This window comes from Prunus avium, chromosome 7, assembly GCF_965620075.1.
Source record: "Prunus avium chromosome 7, drPruAviu1.hap1.1, whole genome shotgun sequence".
Taxonomy (NCBI): domain Eukaryota; kingdom Viridiplantae; phylum Streptophyta; class Magnoliopsida; order Rosales; family Rosaceae; genus Prunus; species Prunus avium.
Window position 1 is genome coordinate 37,412,803 of NC_142290.1, and position 23,547 is coordinate 37,436,349.

Genomic DNA, 23,547 nt, shown 5'->3' on the forward strand with positions numbered 1-23,547 from the left:
TTTCAAACTAATCTTTGGTTTTGTCAAGCATTGGAATATAATATAATTCTGTCAGTGCTCAAATAAGCATATCAAGGAAACTGTGTTTTGAGTACAATTAAGGCCAAAGCACCACAATCATATATAAATGTTATCTCCGCAGCAGTTGTCTTTAGTTAAAGGGATTGAATGAGTCAAGAAATTAAAACCAACGACATTTGTTTATGGTCAATGACTAGGTCAGATTGTACACTCTGTCTTCCTGATCTTACAAGTGAATCATAATGCATCAGCAAAAACTATTAACTACAAGAGAGAGACAAAAACAGAGAAAAGAAACCCCAGAGAAAGAAATAAGGGCAGTGTTTCATCAAGTCATATAATAAGAGTTTTTTCTTTTCTTTTCCTTTTCATTTGTGAAACGGAATCGGTTTAGATGTGAGTGGCTATTTGATTTCAGAAGGGTTTTTTTGGTGGTTGTTGTTCTGCAAAACATTTCCAAATAATTGACCAGATAAAAGCCTTAAATATAAAGATGTGTATGTCTGAAAAGGGAGGGGTGGAGGTTCCAATAAAAAGTATAAAGTCAGACAATAAATTAGAGGTGACTTCCAGGTTGTTTCTTTTTGGTCCATATAAAACCCATGGGTACCGTATGAGTACAGAACACTCTCCGATATTTCAACTCTTGGCTGATCTGCGGATGGAAACGCTTCTAACCTCTTATTTAAATAATGTAAATTAAGAAATTAGACCATAAAAGTAGATTTCTTCAGCACCAGAAAGAAAGTGGATCATGTTATAAGAGAGAACGCTTCCTTGCCTCTCTATCTCTCTATTTATCTGAAAACAAGAATGAGGCTCTGATGGAGGACAAAAAAGCTAACATAGTAGCTGCATCATCAGTCATCACCCTCATCATCTTCATAATTGTTGCTCGTGTCTCTCTCAAACTTTCCCATACTTTCTTTCTCATTTGTGGGGCAGGTATTGCTGTGATCCTTGCTGTGTTTGCATGGCTTATAATCAGACGCCATTACAATTGCAGGCGAAAGCTGATGGAATCAAATTACGCATCAGAAGGCCGTGAGCTGCGAATAGAGTACAGTTTCCTTAGAAGAGTTGCTGGTGTTCCCACGAAGTTTAGGTACAAAGAGCTGGAAGATGCAACAGACCATTTTCAGGCATTGCTTGGCAAAGGGGCTTCTGCTTCTGTTTACAAAGGGATCCTTAGTGATGGCACTCCTGTGGCAGTCAAAAAGCTTGATGCTGAAGAGCGCCGCGAGAAGGAATTCAGATCAGAAGTTGCAGCAATTGCTAGCCTGCAACATGTCAATCTTGTGCGCCTTCTCGGTTATTGTTGTGTTCCTGCAGGACCTCGTTTCTTGGTCTATGATTTCATCTCAAATGGATCATTGGATTCTTGGATTTTCTCTAGAAAGGAAAGGCCTAACCGGCGTGGGGGTTGCTTGTCTTGGGATTTAAGATACAGGGTTGCTGTTGATGTTGCTAAGGCGCTTTCTTATCTGCATCATGATTGCAGGTCAAGGATTTTGCACCTTGATGTTAAGCCAGAGAATATACTCTTGGATGAGAGTTACAGGGCAGTTGTGGCAGATTTTGGTCTGTCAAAGCTAATGGGAAAAGATGAGAGTAGAATTATGATAACGATCCGAGGCACTAGAGGTTACTTAGCCCCTGAGTGGCTCTTGGAGCATGGAATTTCAGAGAAATCTGATGTCTATAGTTATGGAATGGTTCTGCTGGAGATGATCGGAGGCCGAAGAAACATCAGCTTCGTCGAAAAAGGGAATGACAGGTCTCAAAGGAAACGGCAGTATTTTCCCAAAACTGTGAGTGAGAAAATGAGAGAAGGAAAGCTTATGGAAGTTGTTGATCAAAGGCTAATAGAAAGTGGAGGTATTGATGAAAGGGAGGTTAAAAAACTGGTTCACATAGCTCTCTGGTGCATACAAGAGAGGGCTAGGCTTAGGCCTAGCATGTCTCATGTGGTTGATATGATTGAAGGCCGTGTGACAGTGGAGGAGCCTCCTGACACAAATATGGTGGTGGTTGATTTTTTGGCAATAGATGAAGAGCCAGCAAATGGTCATGAGAGGCCAAAGATTGCTGCTGCATTGGCAACAAAACAAGTAGATAGCAAAGATGCCTCCACATCAACATGCTCATATGCAAATGCTATGTCTTCGATATCCCCAAGATAGCTCCATCAACAGGATTGATTAGCTGCTTGTTGGTTTATGGCTATATTTTATATAAAAACTTAAAAGTAGGGTTCTTTTAAGCTTACCATTTTTGTTTTTACTTTCATGGTAAACTTTCTTCTCCTTGTATAATGTGAGCATTTTGTTCCTGTTATTCAGAAAAAAGATTGAAGCGGTCAGTCTTCATTGTATGATGAGATGATGAAAACTATAATTCTTCACAATGGGGCATCCCCTTCTTTGTTTCTTTCTACTAAACCAAAAACAAATATTTAAAAAAAAAAACATAAATACATTACAGATGAGATCCCCTTAGAAACTTAGTACCAGACATGTCAAAGTAAAGTATAGTAATTACATTCATAGGGAAATTACTAAACAAAATACATAAATTCTTATACATCTTTTAGCTAACTAATTAGCAACCATATTAGCTTCTTTATAAACATGCTTAAATAGTCACGGAATTGAAATTCCCAAGAAGTCACCAAATAACTTATGCAAGTGATCATAAGCTCCATGATATATTGGCTTGCCTAGTGATGATTTGTATAAGCGTCTTATGATTAAAACCAAAAACAAATTAGTTGACCTTGAAGTTGAACTATTCTTTATCAAAACCAAAAACAAAAGGAAATTTCTGAAGGGTAAGTTTGGTAGGTGACAGGATGAGATCGTGGGGACCAGCATAAGCAAAAAATCGCTGGAATAGGGACCAATGTCCAGCAAGCCACTTCTCATCTCAAGCGTTTTGTGTTTATATACTGAGACTGGAATTTTAATCCTCCACTCTTAGTAGGACACGTGGCACACATCTATGGTAGCTATCAAGTGAACCCATACTTAAAAGTTCCAAGGATTTCAATCGAACGGATGAAAATACTCAACTTTTAAAAGTACTTCGCATTTTAGATTTTAAACGCTCTGGATTCTCGTAGACGATCCGAATTCCGAAGGCTAACGACAGATAATAAAACGACAAATAAAATGATGCGAACTTAAAACTTGGAGGAAGGAGAGAGAGAGGAAGAGAGCGTCCACAGCTAATTGAGGTTTGTACTCTGTAGCAATGGTGTAAAACCCTAAAACCCACTCTTGATTTATGCTCAATTTTGTTTGATTACGTTCCAGTTGCTTAACATAATCTTAAAATTACCATCTTTATGCTTATATCCTTCAAGCTTTTGTATTGCTCTTGATAAAATTCAAGCTTTAGTTTTTCAGTACTTGCTACCCAACCACCCACCAATCATAAACGGTTATTGCCTCTTTTTTCTTTCTTAATTTGCGGTTCTCGATTTGTATGCTTGAGTTGTGTTGAAGATTAGAAATTTCTTGTAATGATCTTCGTTTTTTCTCTTTTTGCTGGATTAATGGGGTGTTTGGGAACAATGTTAAACGCGTCAAGCACAACTGGGTATCTCCAATTGCCTACTTATTTAAGCCCAAATGATTGACAAGAGTGTTCAAGCACCCTTTGGTTCATGTGTATCTGTTTGACATTGGGGAAGACAAAACCCCTAACATGCAGAAGCCCTTATTTGCTATTGCTTGCATGCGCTTGTGTTAGTTTTCCTATTAGATTGCGGCTGTTCACTTCTTCAATTTTAGATGCCAGAGTTTAGGAAGTAGTTAGATATTGGCCACACTCGTTTTCTAATGCTCTTACATTTGGTTAGCATGGCCAAAGTAATTTTGTCCCCCAGTTTGTTTGAGGTATCAGCAAATTAAGTTCTTCTCTCAAAAGCTCTTGAAGTGGCTCCAACATGTTAACTAGGTGTACTTTATATGTTTTGACATCATGTGAAGTTTCAAAGCTCAAGAAGTGAGTGGTTTTAGGTGGCAGCAAAGAAGAAAATTTTAACTGATATGGTTTTGAATGATAAAGGATACAAAATGATTTTTAGCTCATGTAGTTATTTTGCATCTCTGCACATGACACATTATAAATGGAGATATATTATATAGGAGAGGGTGATGACACTTATGTATCTGTCAGTTATCCCATGATGTAGATACTTAGAATGTGACCAATATGTTAGGTTTCATCTTGGACGGCACCTATGTGATCACCTGGGTAATCTAGACAGTTGGTCACCTACCTAGCCTTCCTGTGGTGCCAAAATCACCTAGGGCCTCTAGTGGGCACTGTGATGCTCTATGAGAGTTCTAATTAGTCCATAAACTGCTTTTAGATGATAAATCTGAATTTTTTATTTTGTGTTTCTTCACTGCAGGATCTGTGCTCTGTACGATTGCTGCAGTAGGAGTTTGGTCTGTGCTGGGGGCCTAATATGAGCTTCACCTCTCCATCTGTGGGTTCTGGTTAGTTTGTTTCCTTTTCTTCATGTTGCTGTAGTTTGGTAAAGAGGTTTGGTTAATGGGTTCTCATACATAGGGGTGGCCATCAGGTTGTTATTTTGGTTTGGTAAAAGACTAATTATTTTTCACCAATGATGTGCTCTTTCAGTACATCAATTTTTCTTGGTCAGGATTTTGGGATATCAATTTTCTGGCCTTTCTAGAACTCTAACCTCTAACCTTCGTTTTGGGTTCGAGTTGTGTTAAAATGGTCACCCCTGTTCATATTATAAGATTAAGGATGCTTGTTTGATTCTTCCATTTCTTGATGAGGATTTTGGTCTTTACTTTATACATATCAATTTGCCTGGGTTTTCAATATTGGTATTGAGCAGGTGATTAGTTGTTTTCTGTGTGGAGATATACGAGATTCTGTTGGTTATCTTATTTGCTATCCTGTCTCATTAAACTTGATTGTAACCTGATTTCAGGTGGTAGAACTGTTAGAAGGGTATTTGAGTTTGGAAGAACCTATGTAGTCAGACCTAAAGGCAAACACCAGGCCACTGTAGTTTGGCTACATGGTCTTGGCGATAATGGTTCAAGGTGATACTTTGTCCCCATTGCTTATTTTACTGTTTTATTTAGAGGCCTGCACAATAATCATGAAACTGAGGAAGTTTTTCATTTAAGTGACTATCTTTTATTTTTAAGTTCCTGCTGCAAAGAGGAGTAAAATCTATTTGTGAATTGCTTCTAGAGAATCATGTGATATTTTGATACGAGATTAATCCATTTTTCTTTAATATGCACTTAAGCTTTAAATTTTTCTCTTTGGCAGCTGGTCCCAGCTCTTGGAAACCCTCCCTCTTCCAAATGTAAGAATATTTTACATTTGAACTATTGGAAGTTGGATTTTCTCATTATTGATATAGTCATAATTTATGGTGAAAATAATGATTCAGATTAAATGGATTTGTCCAACCGCTCCTACTCAACCAATTAAAGTGTTTGGTGGCTTTCCTTCCACTGCTTGTAAGTTTTTGTTTCTTTAATGTATCACTACATGAAGTATGTTCAGCAATATCTAATCATCTACGAGCAGCATTTTGTTTGAAGAAAAAACAATTGATCTAATTACCATCATCCTCATAGATAGTCGCAGAAAAAAGAAAATATTATCTTGCCTATAGAATAATAGAATTGAAAGTCATCGCAAGTACCCTAATTACTTTTGTGATTTAAAACAGGGTTTGATGTTGGAGAACTTTCAGAAGATGCTCCAGATGATATAGAAGGTTTGGATGCTTCTGCAGCACATGTTGCAAATTTGCTATCAACAGAGCCTGATGACAGTAGGTTCCTCTCTCTGGATTTTAGCATTTGATGATTTCTCCAGGTGTTGATATACTCTGTTTGAAATGTGTCTCTGTGAATGTTTAGAGAAGCCTTGAAGATATCAATGCTCCTCTTGATCATTGAGATATCTTGAAAAGACAACTTCAAATCATTATACCCCTCCCCTCTTCTCTGCAGGTCCAAGATTCTTTTATGAGCTTTTAAATTAAGGGTAGCTTTTGTCAAAGTAAAATCTTTGCTAGATGCTTCTTCTACAAAATTATGTTTATGGATGGTTCTAATACCCTATGCTTTTGAACTTTGAAGCATATTTTTACCCGTTGGTGAATTTTGATATAATTAAGTCGAGCTTTCTCTGTTACAGTTAAACTTGGAGTTGGAGGGTTTAGTATGGGTGCAGCTACTGCCCTATACTCTGCTACTTGCTTTACTCTAAGAAAATATGGGAATGGTAATCCATACCCATGCAATCTGAGTGCAGTTGTCGGACTAAGCGGATGGCTTCCATGTTCCAAGTATGGTTTCTAACACTCTCCTCCCCATCTTAGCTGGACCCCATCTATGTTGTTTTGCGGTTTAATTAACTGCCCATAGTTACAAGTCCTATTCTTTTTCAGGACCTTGAGTAAGAAGTTAGAAGAAGTAGATGATGCTGCGAGGCGCGCTGCCTCCTTGCCGCTTCTGTTATGCCATGGAAAAGGTAATCATGATTGCCTCTCATACATAGATATTGTTGGTTTTATTTGCCTTTCGCATATGTCATCATTGAAGAGGAGTTGCATCCTTGGCACTAGCATCTTCCTCTGGTGTAGGTTCTACTGACTAACTAAGATGGTTTACCAGATTTCTGTTGTAGATATTTACTGATATGATTTATTGCAGGTGATGATGTGGTTCCTTATAAGTTTGGTGAGAAATCTTCACAGGCTTTGAGTTCAACTGGCTATCAGAATGTGGCATTCAAAGCCTACAATGGGTATGTGATTTAGACATTATGTGTTAAAAGTTTTGCATATAAATTATTAGTTCAAGGAAGTAAAAGAATGTTTTGTTTGGGTATGCAGGCTTGGTCATTATACAGTTCCTGAAGAGATGGATGAAGTTTGTGCTTGGCTTTCGTCAAAATTGGGGCTTGAGGGGACTTCTTCATAGTATGACCCCATGAGAAATCTCAAGCAACATCAAGGAAGAGGAAGAAATTGAAGGGAATATGTTAAGAAACAAAAATTTAAGTGGTTTTGGTCTCTGTATGACCTATTTTGTCCTTTATGACTTGTTATTGTTTGGCTGGTGGCACTAGATAAATCCATATTAGTATGTAGTAACGACATTCATTATTTGAATCAAGAACATGTCGTATGAAAGTAAAAGGTAGTTCTTTCACAGAAATTGCCCACATCCATAGTTGCAATAAAGCTGGCTGGACACGCTCAGCTGATACTTTGACCCTTAACGTGAGCTTGACAAAATTGTCTACCGTCCATACTCTTGCCAGAGAGAACCAGGGGTTATTGAAGACATTAAAAGACGGATTCATTTCCAATTGTAAAGATTGTATAAGAAATTAAAGACAGATTCATTTCCACTCGCAAAAACAGCTCCCGTTCAAAGCCTTCATGTACAAATCATAAGGTCATACACAAACTACGATCTACTTTCCGATTCCTTGGTTCAAAAAATAAAAAATAAAAGCAAACCATGGCAAAAAATATTAGAAAGATGTAATTCAAAACTTAAATCGCATTGCTTGTAACACTTTGCATACCAACAATGAATACAGTTCAGGCAGCTCTGTTTCTGAAAACAGGAGCAGGTACTTCCCTACCAAGTAAACCATCCATAACAACAACGGGCCCAACACCCCTTTTTCCTTCCTCTCTTTCCAAAAAATTTGGGTTTGTTTCACTTGTGAGCCTCTTTAACAAAAGTCACATCTCCACTTCCAGCAACCGGAGACATTGCAGCCAATGGTGACAGCAGGCGCTTCTCTTGATCATCATCCAATTCCTCTGATACACGAGGGGTGGTGATTGGTGGAGTTTCGGTACCATCTTCTTCTGGTCACAACCACCCAGAAAAACAACAGAACAGGTTTCAAATGTTAATGATATAACAACTATAGACAACACAGAGAATACAAACACTCTAATATCGAGTTGAAAATAGTCAAGAATGAGAATAATCACCAGACTCATGATGGTATTCAGGTATCTGTTTAACAGTAGTCACTTGAAGGCTTTCAGGAAGAAGACAACTGCACAAAGAACCTGAAATTACAACCAAAACATGGACTTACGACAGTGTTTCAAGCAATAAATCATGCCCATGAGAAGTAAAGGATATCTCAGTTATATTACACAGAATACGACATAAGATGAAGACACAAAGCAAGGCATCGCAATCCAAACCCTCATGCATGGAGTCACACTAAAGTAAAAGCCATCACAAAGGATGGAGATTTGAAAGTCATTCCTATAGTCCTACATGGACAAACATAAAGCAACTTGTTCCTGTGTAAGTAAAGCAATCATAGTCGTCTCAAAGATAATATCTTACTGACTTAATCAAGTCAAATATGATGCAAACAGACATGAGTAATCTTATTTCCAGCAAATACATATTACTAATTGCTTCCAGATTATGTTCATGGACCTCAACACTTGAAACTCTCAGTAGAAGGCTGCAGCAGTGAAGTAAATAAGGATCAAACACTAATAAAATAAAGGAGTACTACAATAGTCAGTGGAAAATATTCTCTCTACCTAGCCGAGCGAGCCGATTCACCCATCCGGGAATCTGTTTTTGTGTCAACCTACATGCCATGTCATCCGTAAAATGGTTGCAATTCTTGGAGATGAGGTGATAGGTATCACCATGATACTCTGAAGCAACATTCTCAATAAATGTCCGAAATTCAGAGGGATGCATATTTATGCGGCCAAGTGAAACAGAACACCGGTAAATAAAACCTGGGCAGCTCCTTGGTTCCACTTCAAAAACTCCACTGACTGGGAAGTCATGGGCTCCAAAACCGTACTCTTTGCCATGGACTGTTACATACAAGAGAAAGATGAAGTTGTTAAACAGATTCTTCTCCTTTTTTAATAAAGGAAATAAAGGAGAATTAAAAGAAGTCAGTGATCAGTCAGGGCAATTTTCAGAACAGAGGATTTCAGTTTGTTTTGTAACGACTACTCTAAAAAAAGCTTATAATAACATTATATCACGAGAAATTGTTATTTCTTCAAAGTTAGCAACTTTTAGTTAATCAACCAGAAAATCATCTCCCACATCGAGAGCTCTCAATACAGAGATACACACCCACCACATATCCAGTACTTTCCAATTGGCAGATCTTTTCCTTCATAACCAAACGTAAACAAATAAAAAAAGCATATGGCAAATTTAATGCACTTTGTAAAACTAGATCAGCATAACTGCAAACAAAATGGTATAGAAAGACATGAGTCTAGACTAGATCCCAATATCATTTTCAATTCTTGCTGCTACATATCTAACTACTATATGACGTAGTACAATAATAACTTAGCATTAGATGCAAGCACATTCATACCTTTTCAATAACTAAATTCTTAATTCATTTTTACATAATACCAGCTTTAAACACCATATACATAAACAAAAACGTAAACTTCAAAACTGCAAACAGGAAACAAGCAAGCCCACAAATCCCACATCCTTCGTATCCATTTAAGCTTGAAAGTGCCAATCTTCAGAATAAATATATACAATCCAATCCAAAATATACGGAATGCCCAGAAAAGTAAAGAAACGAATCGACAAAGTAACTAAAAAGAAAAAGAAAAAAAGCACAGCATATAACACAATGCAACCGTACCCAGATCGCCTGAACACATAGCAGAACGAAAGAAAGAATAAAAAGGAAAGAATTCTCACCTTCAATACCAGAGTGAAAGATTCCGAGGCCGAACCAAACGGTGTAATTGTTGAGAGGGGTGAGGTCGTAGACGTTCAACACCACCTGGGTCTCATAGCTTTTGTTCCCATCAATCCCTCCAAATTGAGAGACCGAGTTGGAGGTGCTCTCGTCCCCCATTTTACCCCAATTCTTTTCGAAATTCCAAAACAACCCCAAGATTTCAACTTTGCTTTTGTTCCCTTCTCAATCCATCGGAGAAGAGAGAAAGAGAGAGGGAGAGAGAGAGAATAACAAGAGCCTTCAGTTCGGAGATCCGTTTCCGGCCAGAGCGGAAAGAGATGAAAGCTTTGAGACTTTGGAGGAATAAATTAAACGAAAAAAATAAAAAATAAATTCAAAGGTGGCAAGACATGTGTCGAGTTTCTTTCTTTCTTTTCTTTTCTTCTTTTCTTTTTTAAATTTGGACCAGGTTGTTTTTTGAAAACTCTTGGCTGTCATTGACGGCTTGTGAATTTCGCGCGGAGGTCTGAGACATAGCGCGCAATGTTGGAACCCTTCTCGTGAGAAATTCCTTTGCTCAAGATTAGTCACGTGTGAGTAAGGAGTCGCACTTTGGTCTTTAACCGTCACACGACATTTTGTTACAGTAAGAGCGGGGAAAATGGAAAAACCGGCGCCGGTTCAGCTATACTGAGTTTATGATATTGTCAACTTCGAAGTTCTAATTGGTTGCTTTTTAGTTTGTTTATTTAGGCTCTATTTATTTGAATAAGGAAATAATGCTCTGCAAAGAAGTGAGTATATTTATATTTCTTCAATTCCTGGCTAGGCAATAAAGCTCTGCAAAAAGTAGACAGACTTGGCAAAAGCCCTTCTAATCGAACTTGTAAGTTTATAAACGTGGAAATAACGCAAATTGACGAATTCAATGCGTTCATCAGCACAAAGAGGTAAATTGGGGAAGACCGTTAAATAAATATATATAAACTGGTTTGAAGTTTTTTTTCAGGACTTCACTCTCAGCCTGATATTAATCAGCATTACCATACCAAGCAACACTGCTGCACAACTCAGTAGAACAGGCTCCAGGGTAGAAGGAAATGAGCTTTCATTTCATTCTTTTCTATTTCACTCGTGCAACGGAAGCGCTAAATCACATACATTTCTTTAAATCAGAATTTCGACAATCAGTACGCCACTGACAGCTCCTGAATACAGAATTGGAGCAAACTTACTCTTCATACATATGCAATCATGGCTGGTTGTCTGGTGTTGTCCGTCGCCGGAGGCGCGCGCTGCGCCTCCTAGCACCTGTGCTGCCATCTGAAGAATCATTATCCTCTTCTCTAGAAGCAGATGCAGCTTCACCATCATAGCTCTCCCCCCAAAGTGTGGTAGCTCTCCCTCTCATTCTAACTTGTGCTCTGGTTCTTCTGGGACCAGACCAAGTGCTGCTCCTTGAACTGGCCCCAGGTTGAATTACTCGAACTAGAAAGACCACAGTTAACCAACCCCCATCATCAACCGGCAAACTGCTATCATCACCCCTATCCTCTCCAATTGAAGATTGGAGTGTGCTGAGCAGGTCACCAAAATCCCTCTGTCGTTCCAAACTCCTCCAGGTACGCTGTCGCTCTGGGTCTGCCTCTGACGGGCGTGCTTGTGGGTGCTCCAGCCTAGCATGCTTCCTAAGATCTGCATAGGTTCCACTAAAACTACACGTCTCGCAAGAACAATTTCTTGATTTTGCGTTCATGAAACAACGAGCGGGCTCCACGATTATCCAATCTTTTATCTCCCCGCGGCAGAGGGGGCACAAAAGCTTTGGCTGTGCCTCATGCTCACAGGCTATGGGATTCATGGTGGGGGGCTCTTCCTCAATTCTACCATTTTGCACATGAGTAATTGTTGATTCAAGAGTTTCAGCTGGAGATGACTGAGTATCTAAAATCTGATTTTCTCCTTCTGGTGGCACAGTTGGTGAGGTTTCTGCCGAAAATGACTTGCAGTACTGGTCTAGACAGTTTGAATGGCGGTAGCTTGTGTCACACATGTAAGGGCGGCACCCCTTCTCATAGGAGGAACATATGAGTAAAACTGCATTGTGTGGATGCTCCAAGCAAACAGGGCACGTGGTGTCTTCCCATTCTTTCACATTTTCCTCAGTTTCTGAAGGAATTTTGGGTGGCGGCCGCCTTGTATGACTGGAGCTGCATGGATAAGGAGATGCTCTATACCTATCACGAGATACAGATCGTCCCCTTCTATCCTTGGGCATTTTGTGCTCTCAAAGATACTTCACGCTCTCTCCAAGTGATAGTAGCAAAATTATTGAAACTGAAAAAAGACCAAATTAACATGAGTATCAGAACAACATTCTGATTTACACATTAAAGATAACGTTGAGCTTAAGTGCATACCACAACAATTACAAAGATTAAAAAAATGTAAAGCACAAATTCAACAAGCAAATAAATTCTCAAGTCCATCCACGAACTTAAGCCATCACCACCATGATTTAAGGCATATGAATAACCAAGTTTCCAAAATCGCAGAGGCCATGAAAGAATAACACATTGGGAATATCCTATTAATCAATGAGTTGGTAAATATTACTATGAGTATAGAAACTGTAATGTCATGCACAAGCCTCAAGAATACCTGTAAACAAAGATTCTAAACACTGCCATTAAAGAAATTAAATATATATATATATATATAAAAAATTAAAAAAACTCACAACACAAAGATAACCACTAAATCAATATACTTCTCCTACTTTGACAACTAGAAATCACACTTAAAATTGGGATGCACCTCCGGCAATCGCATAACTACAAAACTGGCCATTTTTTTCAATTATGGAATCAACATAAGTAATTTTCAGCTCTTCTTTTTGTTTCCTCAACCTCAAGTGTAGTATAATTGGATAAAAACAAGGATTGAAACTCTGTATGTTGATTACAGATTGAAAACCTCAGGTGTGATATTGAACAACTCATAGTTACAGTCCAACCACGGATGGGTATATCTCGATACCAATCAAAACAACCCAACGCACCAATAAAAAAACAATCAGCCCAAACATGAATAATGAAGCAAAAAAACACCCTTACTTTTTCGTTATTGAAAGTCATCATATAAAGCAAAAACAATGCAATTTCACAGCTTCTACAAAACAAATAGAAAAGCCTAACAGTTCAAATCCCCAATTTTCAAATTCCACGAATATTGAGCTAAAACACCAGCTCGACTCCAAATTCCAGGGATTAAAACACCGTTTCCCCAAACCTATCCACCTCCAAAGGTCCCATTAATAATAATAATAAAATTATTTAAAAAAATACCTTAACTAGAATAAACACGGAGCACAGAAACCCAGCCGAGAAAACATGTACCGAGATAAGCACCCCAAAGCGTTCAGATCCAGCTAAAATCGGACCTGAAATTAGGTAAGGATTAGAAAAATTACCGGATTGAAATTGGGAAAAACAAAACCCCAACTTGAAATACCGATTCAATTGGATTTGACTCGGCAGAGACTCTAGAAGCCTTATCAAGCAGCTGATTGCTCAGAGCCCATAGAGAGAGAGGGAGAGAGATAGCCCTGAAGAAGCAGCCTTTCTAGGGTAACTAATTCAGCAGCAGCGACCGAGACAGAGAAAAGAAATGCGAATAGGAACCGAGAGGGCGTATATATACTCTAATTCTAATATAATATATCATCTTCGTATTGTATGTATGTATTTGTATATACGGGACATGGTGGTGTGTTATCGGGTGTGAGCTGACGTGGACCACTCGCGTTCGCTCATCTCCTCGACCTGGCGTTTTATTTTTATTTTTTATAAATTGATTGTTTTTTATTGCTCTTCAAAAGTTTGAATGATTATTGAACTCGGCGCCGTTTTGTTGTATTTGGAAGCAGATGCTGCTTGAAAGGCGGTGATGATACGCTCTTATTAAGTATTGTAATTAAAGGCTATTATTTTAATAGATTGGGCTTGTGGGCTTAACAAATGAGCTCATCATAAAATTGAGCCCAGAAACACGAGACCACACAATCGAAATCCGACTCTTTATTTTAATTCCGATTACAAATTAGTAAATATGTTATAGGATGATTGTATTATAGTTTAAGTAATTAAAAGTATTTTCCTATGCATACATAGTTTTGTGTCCAATTTCACCTTCTATAAAGAAGAATATAATGTTGATTCTTGGTGTACACGTATTTCCATTAACTTGAATTTAGTGATCCTTTCAAATTAAAATTGGGATTGATGGTTACGTTTTGAAGAACATAGCTTTATTTTTTGGGTGAAGAATAACAGAGCTTTGATGCAACGAAAACTTTTGAAATTTCCTTGAAACCAAACTATAGTCTTTAAAATTTGCTTAAGTTATAAGACGCAATCTAATTGAGAAATTAGGGTTAGTGTTCATACCTTCTTATGATTCGAAGGATCTAGCAATCTTCTTTTAGTGTTTTCGAAGTCGATATCCGTCTTATAACGAGTGTATAATAAGAAACTAATCAAATAATATGATTTCGTTATGTGGTAAGCCTTTTTCTTGTTGTTTAAGGCTATTATTTGAGGATAGAATTGATGCTTATGATTAATAAGTTTAGTGTCGTTTAATTTTCACTTTGTTAAAGAAGGTTTTAGAGTAAAATAATAAGTGATAGTCTAAACTACAAAGGAAATGAAAGTTTTTCACGTACACACACTATCAAGTTGTTATAGGAGTTCGAACCTGAAACCATTGGTCAGTAAGTCAATGCCATTTGCCACTGGGCTAGACCCAGTTAACTAGAGTCAAATCTTATTGAGAGTTTGTTGTATTGTTGAATTGAAGAATAAAGATATAATTGAATGATAAATTAATAATTACAAGGAAACTTATGATCTTTGATTCTTTCCATTTAAGCCACTTTAAAAAATTCCTAATAAGAAAAAATATGCTTCCGATAGACCTCAGTTGTGAAATTATAAATGCAAGAATTGGGAGAGAACGAATCCAACTTCCTCTTTTCTTTTTCGTTTCTCTTAAATTAAAATCATAGAGTGCAAGAATAAATGTTTTTACCCACTAGAGTCACAAGGCCCTGCAATGCAACACTCTTAGCACTTGACATGAAAGCTCATTGATGGTTGCATGCATTAGGTAGGTAGGAAAATTGACAGGCCAGCGAGGTTTTGTGCAATTTTGAGGCGTTTTTGCGGGGAGGGGCACAAGCACAGACAGCAAGGAAAACTAAGACATGTACACGGACCTTCCAACGCACATGCAGGACCCCAGTCCCAGTGGAACCTGTATTTGATAATTCAATGTCCAATAAGTATCCTTTTCAAATCCATTGGTTTAGATTCATTGCAACATCCCTCTCCACCATATAGAAATCACATTTTGCCATCCCAATTCACATCTTAAGTGGGAAAAAGAAATTTTTTAAGTATATGTTCTATACAGTATCTATATTCTATGCAACGGTGCAAGGCCATGACCATTGCAAGCCATAACAATCAAGGTCTTGCCCTGTTCTTTAAAGACTAGACAAACTTTCAGGACCATCCAACTACTGAAGAACTTTCTTTCACAAACTTCAGCCTCTGCCTACCATACGCTACCTATTAGCCTATTACATACCGGCGATTGCAAAAACGACATCCAGCTTGGCTAACCCTACTGCAAGATTTTCTTTAGGTTGCACATGACAGTGGACGGCAAAACTTAAGCTTGTCTCAGCATGCGCACTTCCTGGTAGTCCCAACGTATTTACAGGACAGATTTCATAGTTCAGCATGTAAGGACAGCTTCAATGTTGTCACTTGATGTTCACGGCAGCTGACATGGCACGTAGCTCCTTTGCAATTTCTGAGAAGGTTGGCCGAGAGTCAGGATCAAATGACCAGCACCTCTCCATCAATGACCTCCACATTGGATCGCACCAGCTTGGGATTTCAGGTCGGAGACTGCCTTTGATTATACCGGCTGAAAACATCACAAGAAAATGTTGTAAACAAACTTTGATCATCCATAAACAAGAAAACAAGCTAGTAGTAGAACTTCTGTTCTTTCTTTTCTGTTTGGTAAGATTAACCTAATGCTTACCTATTAGTTCCTTTGAGCGCAAGTTTGCATAGGGTTCCTCCCCAGTCAAGAGTTCCCACATCACAATTCCAAATGAGTACACATCAACCTAAACATAAAGTATCAAAGAAATCACCGAAAATCCGTAATGTGATTGACAAAAAAAATTAAAACATAAACATAATTGATCATTTGAAAAATGACCATCCTTTACCTTCTCTGTCACCAAATTGTTCTTGCTGTTCAAAAGTTCTGGAGCCATCCACGGTATGGTACCTCGCACTCCACCAGAAACAAGTGTCCTCTGCTTGATTTTTGATAAGCCCAGATCACCAATCTGAATACATTAAGTTGACATTTCAAATTTACAAGGGGAAAGAAAACAGAAATATACGGAGGCAATAGTATTCTTCCTAATCGTCATGGATCAATCACAAATAACAAGAATAAAGGTAGAAGAAATTCTAATAAAAACTACCAAAAACTCTTCCCAGGCTGCATACCTTACACACTGGGCGCTGAGGGTCCCTCATATTCACGAGAAAGTTATGTGATTTCAAATCAAAATGGACAATGCTCTTCTCATGAAGATATTCCATACCAAAAGCTGCATCCATTGCTATAATCAGCCTCTTTCGACGATCAATAGTTCTGTGAATCAGAAATGCAACATGAGAAAATGATTCTACTGCATTGCTACCTATTCATTGCATGGTCAATGCTAATGTATGGGGAAAAGGGAGAGGGGAATATGCACCATAATTTTAGAATTGTAGTTGTATAAGAAGAGAATCTAGTAATCAGTGCCACATTTGAATGACAGCATACTGTTCATGCTCTTTAGATTAGGATGCAAGGCTTTCAATCACAACTAGAGGGAATTTGTTCTAGATTATCTCCAGGCCAATATTAAAGATTGGGAAACCACAGTCATATTACTCCAATTATCAACTCCTTGGATTGCTTTACCAATACATATACATTTATGCTAGATTTTGGCTCCCAAAAAAGAAAAAGAAGATAAAAGAACCTTATATTATGCTATAAAACTATCTTACCGATCTTTTTTTTGCAAAACTTGTTTTAAAGAGCCATTCACCATGTACTCTGTCACTGTTGCCAAATTTGTCACTGGTCCATCTGACACTACACCATAGAATGCCACAATATTTGGGTGGTGAAGCTGGCCTAGTATGTGAGCTTCCTTCCAAAAGTCAGCAAGCTGCAGAAAGTAAACAGAAAGAGTTAACACATGAGATTGCATGCAGGTATATGCATAAACTATAGTAGTGAGATAAATAATGTATCAGAAGTTTTCGTCTTCTCACTTTCTTTCTTTCTACTCCATGCAAGCATAAAAACAAGATAACTACTTTATTCGTGAAAAGGGAAGAACAGAAAAGGTAAATAAATTATTATAATAGGACTGTCGTGGGAATGAAATAATTACCAATCGATCCTCCTTCACTGTGCCTTCAGTAAAGCAACTGGGCTTGATCTTTTTTATAGCAACATCAGACCCCTTCCACTTTCCATAGTAAACAGTTCCGTATGTTCCCGAACCAAGTTCTTTTATGAACTCAAGGTCAGAATTTTTTATAGTCTGCATAACAAGGTGCAAACAAACGTTCAATCTATACATTCCATTCACCCTTCATATGCTTATAAAGCAGAAATTGTGTATGTTCAAAAGTTACCTGCAGCTCTCGAGTGGCCAGATGAGTATAAAACGCAGACAGATCACTGGAGGTTCCACCAATTACTTTAAAGCATTCAATACTTTCTCCATTGTTGGCCTAAGAAATCAGAATCATAAGTCAAAGCTGAGGAAATTTTACCACTAATAGTCAAATAGTAAAGCTAATAAAAAACTAAAACAGATGTTTCTTTTTCTTTTTGATTTCTTATATGTTGGAGGTAAATGAGATAAAATGTTTCCAAGTAACTACCTTTCCATCAATTCTTATACTAGATGGATGATCCTGCTGAACCTCCTCATCTTGCACGCTATCTTTCTCTTTCTTAGCAGAATTCTGGGAGAAAGGATTAGATGCAACTCCATTTGATCCATCAACTTGATGGCCTGAGGTAACTCGTCCTTCATCCATGAGATCTATAGGCTTTGATTGAGGTTTTAGCAAGACATCGGAAGACACAACACTGCTAGCATGAGAAGAGAGCTGAGGAGCTTCTGCTTCTTTGGATGATGACAGCGAAAGGTTATGCAAAGAAATACTCACTGAAGATGTTACTCCGCTATAAGAACCTTGAATGCCATTAGTGCCGTTTTCACAATTGATTACAGAGTTGATGACTGCTTCTCCATTAGGCAACTTGTTATCACCTTCCAATCTGATTCCAATGCCACATCCCACTTCGCTGGGTAAGCCAGAGGTGTCAGCAACCTTCTGAGAGTCCATCAGGCGCACCTCCTTTTCAAGGTCACAATTGACAGGCACCGCATGAAAATTTTCATATGAAGTCCGATATGGACCTTCACAGTTCCCGAAGTCAGAACCAGTTAAGAGATCTTCCAGAATGTCCATTCTCCTCACAGATGGGCATGAACTCTCAGTGGCATCAGAGTTCAAGAGCGATTGATCAACCACACCAGTAAATGCACCATAACAACCTAAAAGGGATTTCTCAGGATTTAGATTCCTTTGCTGTGAAAGTGCAGGGCCACCCCATGTACTCGGTTTCTCATTACCACATGGGACATCCATCAAGTAACTGTCTTTCAATGAATTAGAATCCATCATCCTCACCCTTTCTTCCATTGTTTGCTCAGAAAAACCATAACAATGCCTCCATGAATTTAGATTGTGAGCTCTCATAGGCTGCCCCTGCTTTGCAATGTTCGAATTTGGCCTGAGCCCGGGGTAGCATTTCCGTACTGAAATCCCCTGCTTTGTTCTGTGGTTCCCCATTTCAGCTATGTTGCTTCGATCATGATTCCGAACATGGTACTGATAACACCGCTGATTTCTAGAATCATTCACACCGAATCTATGGTTACGGATGCTGCTATTAAAGCCACCACACACCTTATCTCCGGCATAAGAAGACTTGACAGGATACAGAGTTCCAGCCAAAGCATCACCACTATAATGACAACTCAATTGATCCTTCACTGAATAACAATTGGCTTCCCAAGGCTTAACGTTCTCTCTGTTCCCAGCTACTCCAGAGTTTCCCAAATCCTTCTTAGCATTACAACAACAATTACAAGTTGGTTTCTTACCCGAAGAACAATTCATTGGTTTCGAACACTGTGTTGCAGGGACTGACTGACTATACATCCCAACCCCATTACAGAAAACCCGACCCGACCTCGCCGAACAACACTGCCCAGAACTATCTGTTTCAACACGCAAATTCCCATATCTGGGATTCAATGGATTGGACCGAGACACTGAAAACTGCACTTGATTATTACCCCAATTACTCCCTACTCTGTTACCCAACAAGTCTCTGCTGATCGAGACTTGCTGTTCAGGGCCTAAATGTATAGGTGGACGTTCATATGAAGCACACTTTTGGCTCTCGCCAAAGCAACCCATTTCCATTTCACTCTCATTAACATCAAAACCACGGCCTAAAGCCGATTGCTTTGCTAGCAATTGCTGTTTCAACACCATCTTCCTCAGCGACTCATCACCATACCGTACAGCCCCTGGGTTTTTAACCGCCACCTTATCATCTATCGGAGCCCCGCCCAAATGATGGGTCTCAATATTTGGGCTCTCGGACTCAAACCCATTACTGAATTTCACTCCCTTCACGCAATTAACATGAACATTAAGATTATCGTTGCCATTGCTACAAACAAAGACCCAGAGCCTCGCGGACTTACCGCAGAGCTCGAGCTTGTCGTACTCGTCGATCATGCACCGAACGTCGTCGTCGGAGACGATGAGGACGAGAGGGGAGGTTTCGGAGTCGGAGCCCGAACCGGGAAGCTGGTATTTGAGGGTAAACGAGGGATTAATATTGGGGCAAAGATCCAAAATCTTTGATCGGAGCTTCGAGAACCCGATGTTTCGGTCGACGGATACGATTCTGGCTTCGCCACCGACGTACCGGAGCTTCCCGGAAGGTGGTCTAGGCTGGAAGGCGCCATTGAAGCTGCACACCAGCTTGAGCTTCTTGGGCTGAGAAGTGGGCCTTTTGCGACGAGAGAGAGGTGGCTCTTTCATGGATGTCATAGAGAGAGTGAGTGATTCTTGGGGTGTGTTGAGAAACAGAGTGTGAGAGTTTGTACCTGTATTGTATGGGAGTGTGCCAGGGTTCAAGTCGTTACCCTGAGAAGTGGTTGAAATTTCCAGGTTGCCACTGTTTTTCATGTCAGTTTAGTAAATTTGTTGCGTTTGTGGTTTTGCAACTTGAGTTGAGGTTGCTATATATTATGATAATTCCAAATCTGATTTGGACAAGACTTAATTATAGGTTTTTTTTTTATCTTCTTCTTTTTCTGTCAAATGAACCTAAATACATATTTTTCTTTTGATTTTGCCTTTTGAAAGTCCAATACAAGACTTTGTGTGGGAATCTTGTGACTTACTCTCTCCCTTTCTTTTTGTTCTTTTTGCCTTTTTGGACTCATGTAAATGGCTAAATAAGAGAATAAAAATCAATTAAATACAGAGTTTATAAGAAGATAATGAAGCTCCCTTTTTTTAAGGTTGAAGCCCACTTATTATTATGATTCTTATGGAATAATAACTTCCAATCATAAAGGAATTATACTGCATATCTGATTTTGTAGTCCCCAAATCTAATCACAATTGACGTTGGATTTCTTCTTAGCCCTCAAATGGTGGATTGTTTTGGTTTTTTTCTACTATCATGATTTTGCAAAGGCATCCCACAAAACCTTTGCAAACAAAATTACTTTCCAAGTGTTAATTTTTCAATCATCGTCTCATACTGATCATCGATTGCATTCACAATACTTATTGCATAATGCATTTTTCTTCTTTTTATAAATGAATTGAGATTGATTACTTTTGTAGAATTTTGTTAGTATCAGACCACTCCGTTTTATTTATACATAGAAAGTAAAGAATGACCAAGTATGATAATTATAGCGAAACTATTGATCCTGGAATCGGGGAGTTTGAGAAACAAACGAATAAACCTAGATGCTCTCGAGTCGAATATGATTCTATGAACCAGGAGGTGGTTTTCGTTTATATCCATTATTTTTAATTGACAAAGGGGCATTTTAGAAAATAATAAGGCATGCAAGGGTATTAATTTACAAGCGCAATGAATATGTTCTCTTTACCATTGGATGGTGCCATTCCATTGGCCTGTTGGCTGGCGGTTACATTCTAACGAGATAACCTCCCCTTTTTTTGTCTTTTAGTCCAATTAGGAAACCTTTAGTCAAAGCAGCATTTTACATATATCATTCAATTTAATAAATCCTGTGCTATATTGCGCCAAGCGTATACGTTTGCAAACTACTGGAACATCAATCTTTTCTAGGAAAAAGGAAGTTCGTACAAAACAAAAACTCTGGTAATGGAATAAAAATTACCTTTAAAATTCTAAACCAACCAAATATATTATTCTAAAAAAAAAAGGGGGGGGGGGGAAGAGGGGGGCATAAAATAATGCACATGGGTTAGTAAGTCATTGATTTTGGGTTGATAATTAATTTCAGAAAAAAAATGATATATAAAAGAATGAAAATATAATATGAAATACAACAATCTCTCTTTTTATTTATTTATTTAATTATATATATATATTTAAGAAAAACAAAAATAAGAAACAAGAAGTATCCAGCATTTTGTTCTCAAAAAGAAGTATCCAGCCTTGGAAGTCGCTAGTATTATTCTTATTCTTAATAGTCGGCTAATTGTTATACATTGCTTGGATTATGAGATTGACATGGGCGGCGTAAGTTAGCATCCGAGCTGAGAGGCTTTTAATTAATTAATTATTACTATTTCTATGTGCATACGTGGGCCGCTGTATTTCATTCCCACTCCACCTGAGAGCCACAAAAGCTGCTGCTCCTCCTCCTTATTTTTTGCCATTTCCGGTTTTTGATGATAGGTGGTGACACGCGGCCCGGTGCCATCACAACACGACCCCAATCATAACATTGTTGTGGGGTGGGGCGGCTTGAGATGGGTGGGGCCCAAAATCTGATCAACACGTAGGTTTTGTTTCTAGTGACGTGGATATGTGAGAGGAGTGATGACTCACGGAGATGAAGGTGCAGTGATGACAAATCGTGATGCGATGTCCATTACTCTTTGCGATTACGAATTAAATATTAAAATATTAAAAATTTGGGCTGTGGTTTTGAATTGGATGGGCTTGAGTTAGATAGGAAAAGGTAACAAAATGAAAGTTTGGGCCGAGCCACAGTCTGGCCCAGCTCTTGCTATAATCCCACCATCAGTTCACAATTAACGAGCGATAATGACAATCAACGATTTAGAGTCAGTCACGATAAAAGAATATAACTACGCACTCGCATAATTCCTGCAAATTACAATCGCATAATTCCTGCAAATTACAATCGTATATGAGTTTCAACTTTCAAGGATTTCATCCTCAACAAGTTTCATTTCATATACACACAACAATCTAGATTTCTCAAGTGCTCTCTGCCTACTCTTTTATCTTTTCTTGCAAAAGCTTATTAGGTCAAATCTCAGCCAGTTGTTGATAGCGTAGTGACTGCACGTTGAAGGGGTTATCCTGTTGATTTTTAATCTCAAAAGGCTAAGACACATTAATAATTTATACAACTATAAGGTTTAGTGGATGGATTATACGAGACATATTACATGATTATGATATCAAAAACTACAGAATTAAGCATACACATTCTGCCTCTTTCACAACTCAATTGTATCCCTTCCCTACACAGTTAAGACAGCGTTGTACCCTGCAAAATCCCATGAAAAAAGCATCAAAACACCACTCAAGCATTTTAATCTTTTCAATAAGAAGAGAAAAATGTAAACTTAATTCTGGCTGAAGACGCTAACCCAAAAATTCATTGCCAAATTGTAGCAACATGAGGAGGAGAAAGAAAGAATAAAAGCAAGCAGTATCAGTGTTCACTAACCCATTTCCATCGCAGGTTGGGCAAAGACAGGGGTTGATGGCAATTGGGTCATACAGAGGCGACCATTCAATGGTATTATTCCCTTTGCATAGCTTGCATATGTAAAACCCTTTCCCTCTACAAACCCCACAAGGCATCGCAATCTTTCTCTGCCCAAAACCCACCAAAAAAACGAATGATAAGAGAGCAATTTAGCAAACAAAAGGAGATGAAAGTTGGAAACGTAAAGATGCCAAGGTGGGTTTTTGGTCTTCTTACCCTTTTGGATTCGGTGGCCAACCGAAGCGCTCCAATAGTGGCAGTGGAAGCCAAATTCAGTGTGAAAAATCCGCTGACGAGTACGGCAGCAACTGTGCACACGGTGCGCAGTGGCTTTGGAATCATTTTTACAGGGTTGGAGTTTCGCAGGGTCGATTTCTCAAACAGTTGGAGAGCATGGAGTCAATTCCATGAAGCTAAGGCTAAATTCCCAGGTAGACCTTTGTGCTCATGAAGCGGGCCGTAGAAGACAACAGAGGCCCGTTTGGTTTGCTATCCGATGCTTCTATTAGATCAGCCCCACCCGGCCCACGGAGGGGACCCGTTTCAAT

General features: G+C 38.6%; 6 protein-coding genes across 8 annotated transcripts; 2 read left to right on the forward strand and 4 right to left on the reverse strand.

Moving 5' to 3' along the window:
• Positions 1-680: 680 nt before the first annotated feature.
• Positions 681-2,428, forward strand: LOC110759892 (Protein kinase superfamily protein). The gene has a single exon (XM_021962034.2). It carries the CDS (start codon positions 846-848, stop codon positions 2,202-2,204), a length of 1,359 nt encoding a protein of 452 aa, XP_021817726.1. The 5' UTR covers positions 681-845; the 3' UTR covers positions 2,205-2,428.
• A 690-nt stretch (positions 2,429-3,118) lies between these two features.
• LOC110759967 (alpha/beta-Hydrolases superfamily protein) lies at positions 3,119-7,253 on the forward strand. Its single transcript, XM_021962115.2, has 10 exons — positions 3,119-3,256; positions 4,442-4,529; positions 4,997-5,111; positions 5,347-5,383; positions 5,471-5,540; positions 5,756-5,860; positions 6,229-6,379; positions 6,482-6,564; positions 6,747-6,840; positions 6,929-7,253. The coding sequence occupies exons 2-10, from the start codon at positions 4,499-4,501 to the stop codon at positions 7,014-7,016; spliced, it is 774 nt and encodes a 257-aa protein (XP_021817807.1). The 5' UTR covers positions 3,119-3,256; positions 4,442-4,498; the 3' UTR covers positions 7,017-7,253.
• Positions 7,254-7,416: 163 nt separating this feature from the next.
• On the reverse strand, positions 7,417-10,208 carry LOC110759968 (deSI-like protein At4g17486). 2 transcript variants are annotated; one of them, XM_021962118.2, is made up of 4 exons: positions 9,783-10,208; positions 8,627-8,914; positions 8,051-8,131; positions 7,417-7,918 (listed from the first exon to the last, which is right to left on the reverse strand). In XM_021962118.2, the coding sequence occupies exons 1-4, from the start codon at positions 9,940-9,942 to the stop codon at positions 7,767-7,769; spliced, it is 681 nt and encodes a 226-aa protein (XP_021817810.1). In that variant the 5' UTR covers positions 9,943-10,208; the 3' UTR covers positions 7,417-7,766. The 2 variants fall into 2 exon arrangements, with proteins under 2 accessions (XP_021817810.1, XP_021817809.1); XM_021962117.2 differs by having other exon boundaries at positions 7,417-7,921; positions 9,783-10,204.
• Positions 10,209-10,720: 512 nt separating this feature from the next.
• On the reverse strand, positions 10,721-13,464 carry LOC110759966 (MAP kinase kinase kinase, putative (DUF1644)). Of its 2 annotated transcripts, XM_021962112.2 has the most exons (3): positions 13,279-13,464; positions 13,113-13,207; positions 10,721-12,102 (listed from the first exon to the last, which is right to left on the reverse strand). In XM_021962112.2, the coding sequence occupies exon 3, from the start codon at positions 12,041-12,043 to the stop codon at positions 11,018-11,020; it is 1,026 nt and encodes a 341-aa protein (XP_021817804.1). In that variant the 5' UTR covers positions 12,044-12,102; positions 13,113-13,207; positions 13,279-13,464; the 3' UTR covers positions 10,721-11,017. The 2 variants fall into 2 exon arrangements, with proteins under 2 accessions (XP_021817804.1, XP_021817806.1); XM_021962114.2 differs by lacking the exon at positions 13,113-13,207 and having other exon boundaries at positions 13,238-13,464.
• A 1,711-nt stretch (positions 13,465-15,175) lies between these two features.
• Positions 15,176-20,243, reverse strand: LOC110759872 (uncharacterized). The gene is made up of 8 exons (XM_021962010.2): positions 17,811-20,243; positions 17,559-17,657; positions 17,312-17,464; positions 16,920-17,083; positions 16,365-16,512; positions 16,076-16,198; positions 15,883-15,970; positions 15,176-15,762 (listed from the first exon to the last, which is right to left on the reverse strand). Exons 1-8 carry the CDS (start codon positions 20,205-20,207, stop codon positions 15,596-15,598), a joined length of 3,339 nt encoding a protein of 1,112 aa, XP_021817702.1. The 5' UTR covers positions 20,208-20,243; the 3' UTR covers positions 15,176-15,595.
• Positions 20,244-22,625: 2,382 nt separating this feature from the next.
• Positions 22,626-23,475, reverse strand: LOC110759881 (plastid transcriptionally active protein). The gene is made up of 3 exons (XM_021962022.2): positions 23,216-23,475; positions 22,958-23,106; positions 22,626-22,774 (listed from the first exon to the last, which is right to left on the reverse strand). The coding sequence occupies exons 1-3, from the start codon at positions 23,339-23,341 to the stop codon at positions 22,732-22,734; spliced, it is 318 nt and encodes a 105-aa protein (XP_021817714.1). The 5' UTR covers positions 23,342-23,475; the 3' UTR covers positions 22,626-22,731.
• Positions 23,476-23,547: the final 72 nt, after the last annotated feature.

Bases quoted from the DNA above. Each gene is read 5' to 3' on its own strand.
- LOC110759892 (XM_021962034.2), top strand. From the start codon at position 846: ATGGAGGACAAAAAAGCTAACATAGTAGCTGCATCATCAGTCATCACC.
- LOC110759967 (XM_021962115.2), top strand. From the start codon at position 4,499: ATGAGCTTCACCTCTCCATCTGTGGGTTCTG. The intron at 4,530-4,996 runs GTTAGTTTGTTT...ACCTGATTTCAG, and splicing joins CTCTCCATCTGTGGGTTCTG to GTGGTAGAACTGTTAGAAGG. The intron at 5,861-6,228 runs GTAGGTTCCTCT...TCTCTGTTACAG, and splicing joins ATCAACAGAGCCTGATGACA to TTAAACTTGGAGTTGGAGGG.
- LOC110759968 (XM_021962117.2), bottom strand. From the start codon at position 9,942: ATGGGGGACGAGAGCACCTCCAACTCGGTCTCTCAATTTGGAGGGATT. The intron at 8,132-8,626 runs GTAGAGAGAATA...TTGTAATTTCAG, and splicing joins GAATCGGCTCGCTCGGCTAG to GTTCTTTGTGCAGTTGTCTT. The intron at 7,922-8,050 runs GTGATTATTCTC...GGTTGTGACCAG, and splicing joins TGAATACCATCATGAGTCTG to AAGAAGATGGTACCGAAACT.
- LOC110759966 (XM_021962112.2), bottom strand. From the start codon at position 12,043: ATGCCCAAGGATAGAAGGGGACGATCTGTATCTCGTGATAGGTATAGA.
- LOC110759872 (XM_021962010.2), bottom strand. From the start codon at position 20,207: ATGAAAAACAGTGGCAACCTGGAAATTTCAACCACTTCTCAGGGTAAC. The intron at 17,658-17,810 runs GTAGTTACTTGG...CTGATTTCTTAG, and splicing joins GTATAAGAATTGATGGAAAG to GCCAACAATGGAGAAAGTAT. The intron at 17,084-17,311 runs GTAATTATTTCA...TACTTTCTGCAG, and splicing joins CAGTGAAGGAGGATCGATTG to CTTGCTGACTTTTGGAAGGA.
- LOC110759881 (XM_021962022.2), bottom strand. From the start codon at position 23,341: ATGATTCCAAAGCCACTGCGCACCGTGTGCACAGTTGCTGCCGTACTC. The intron at 23,107-23,215 runs GTAAGAAGACCA...GGTTTTGGGCAG, and splicing joins TGGCCACCGAATCCAAAAGG to AGAAAGATTGCGATGCCTTG. The intron at 22,775-22,957 runs GTTAGTGAACAC...GGGATTTTGCAG, and splicing joins CCAACCTGCGATGGAAATGG to GGTACAACGCTGTCTTAACT.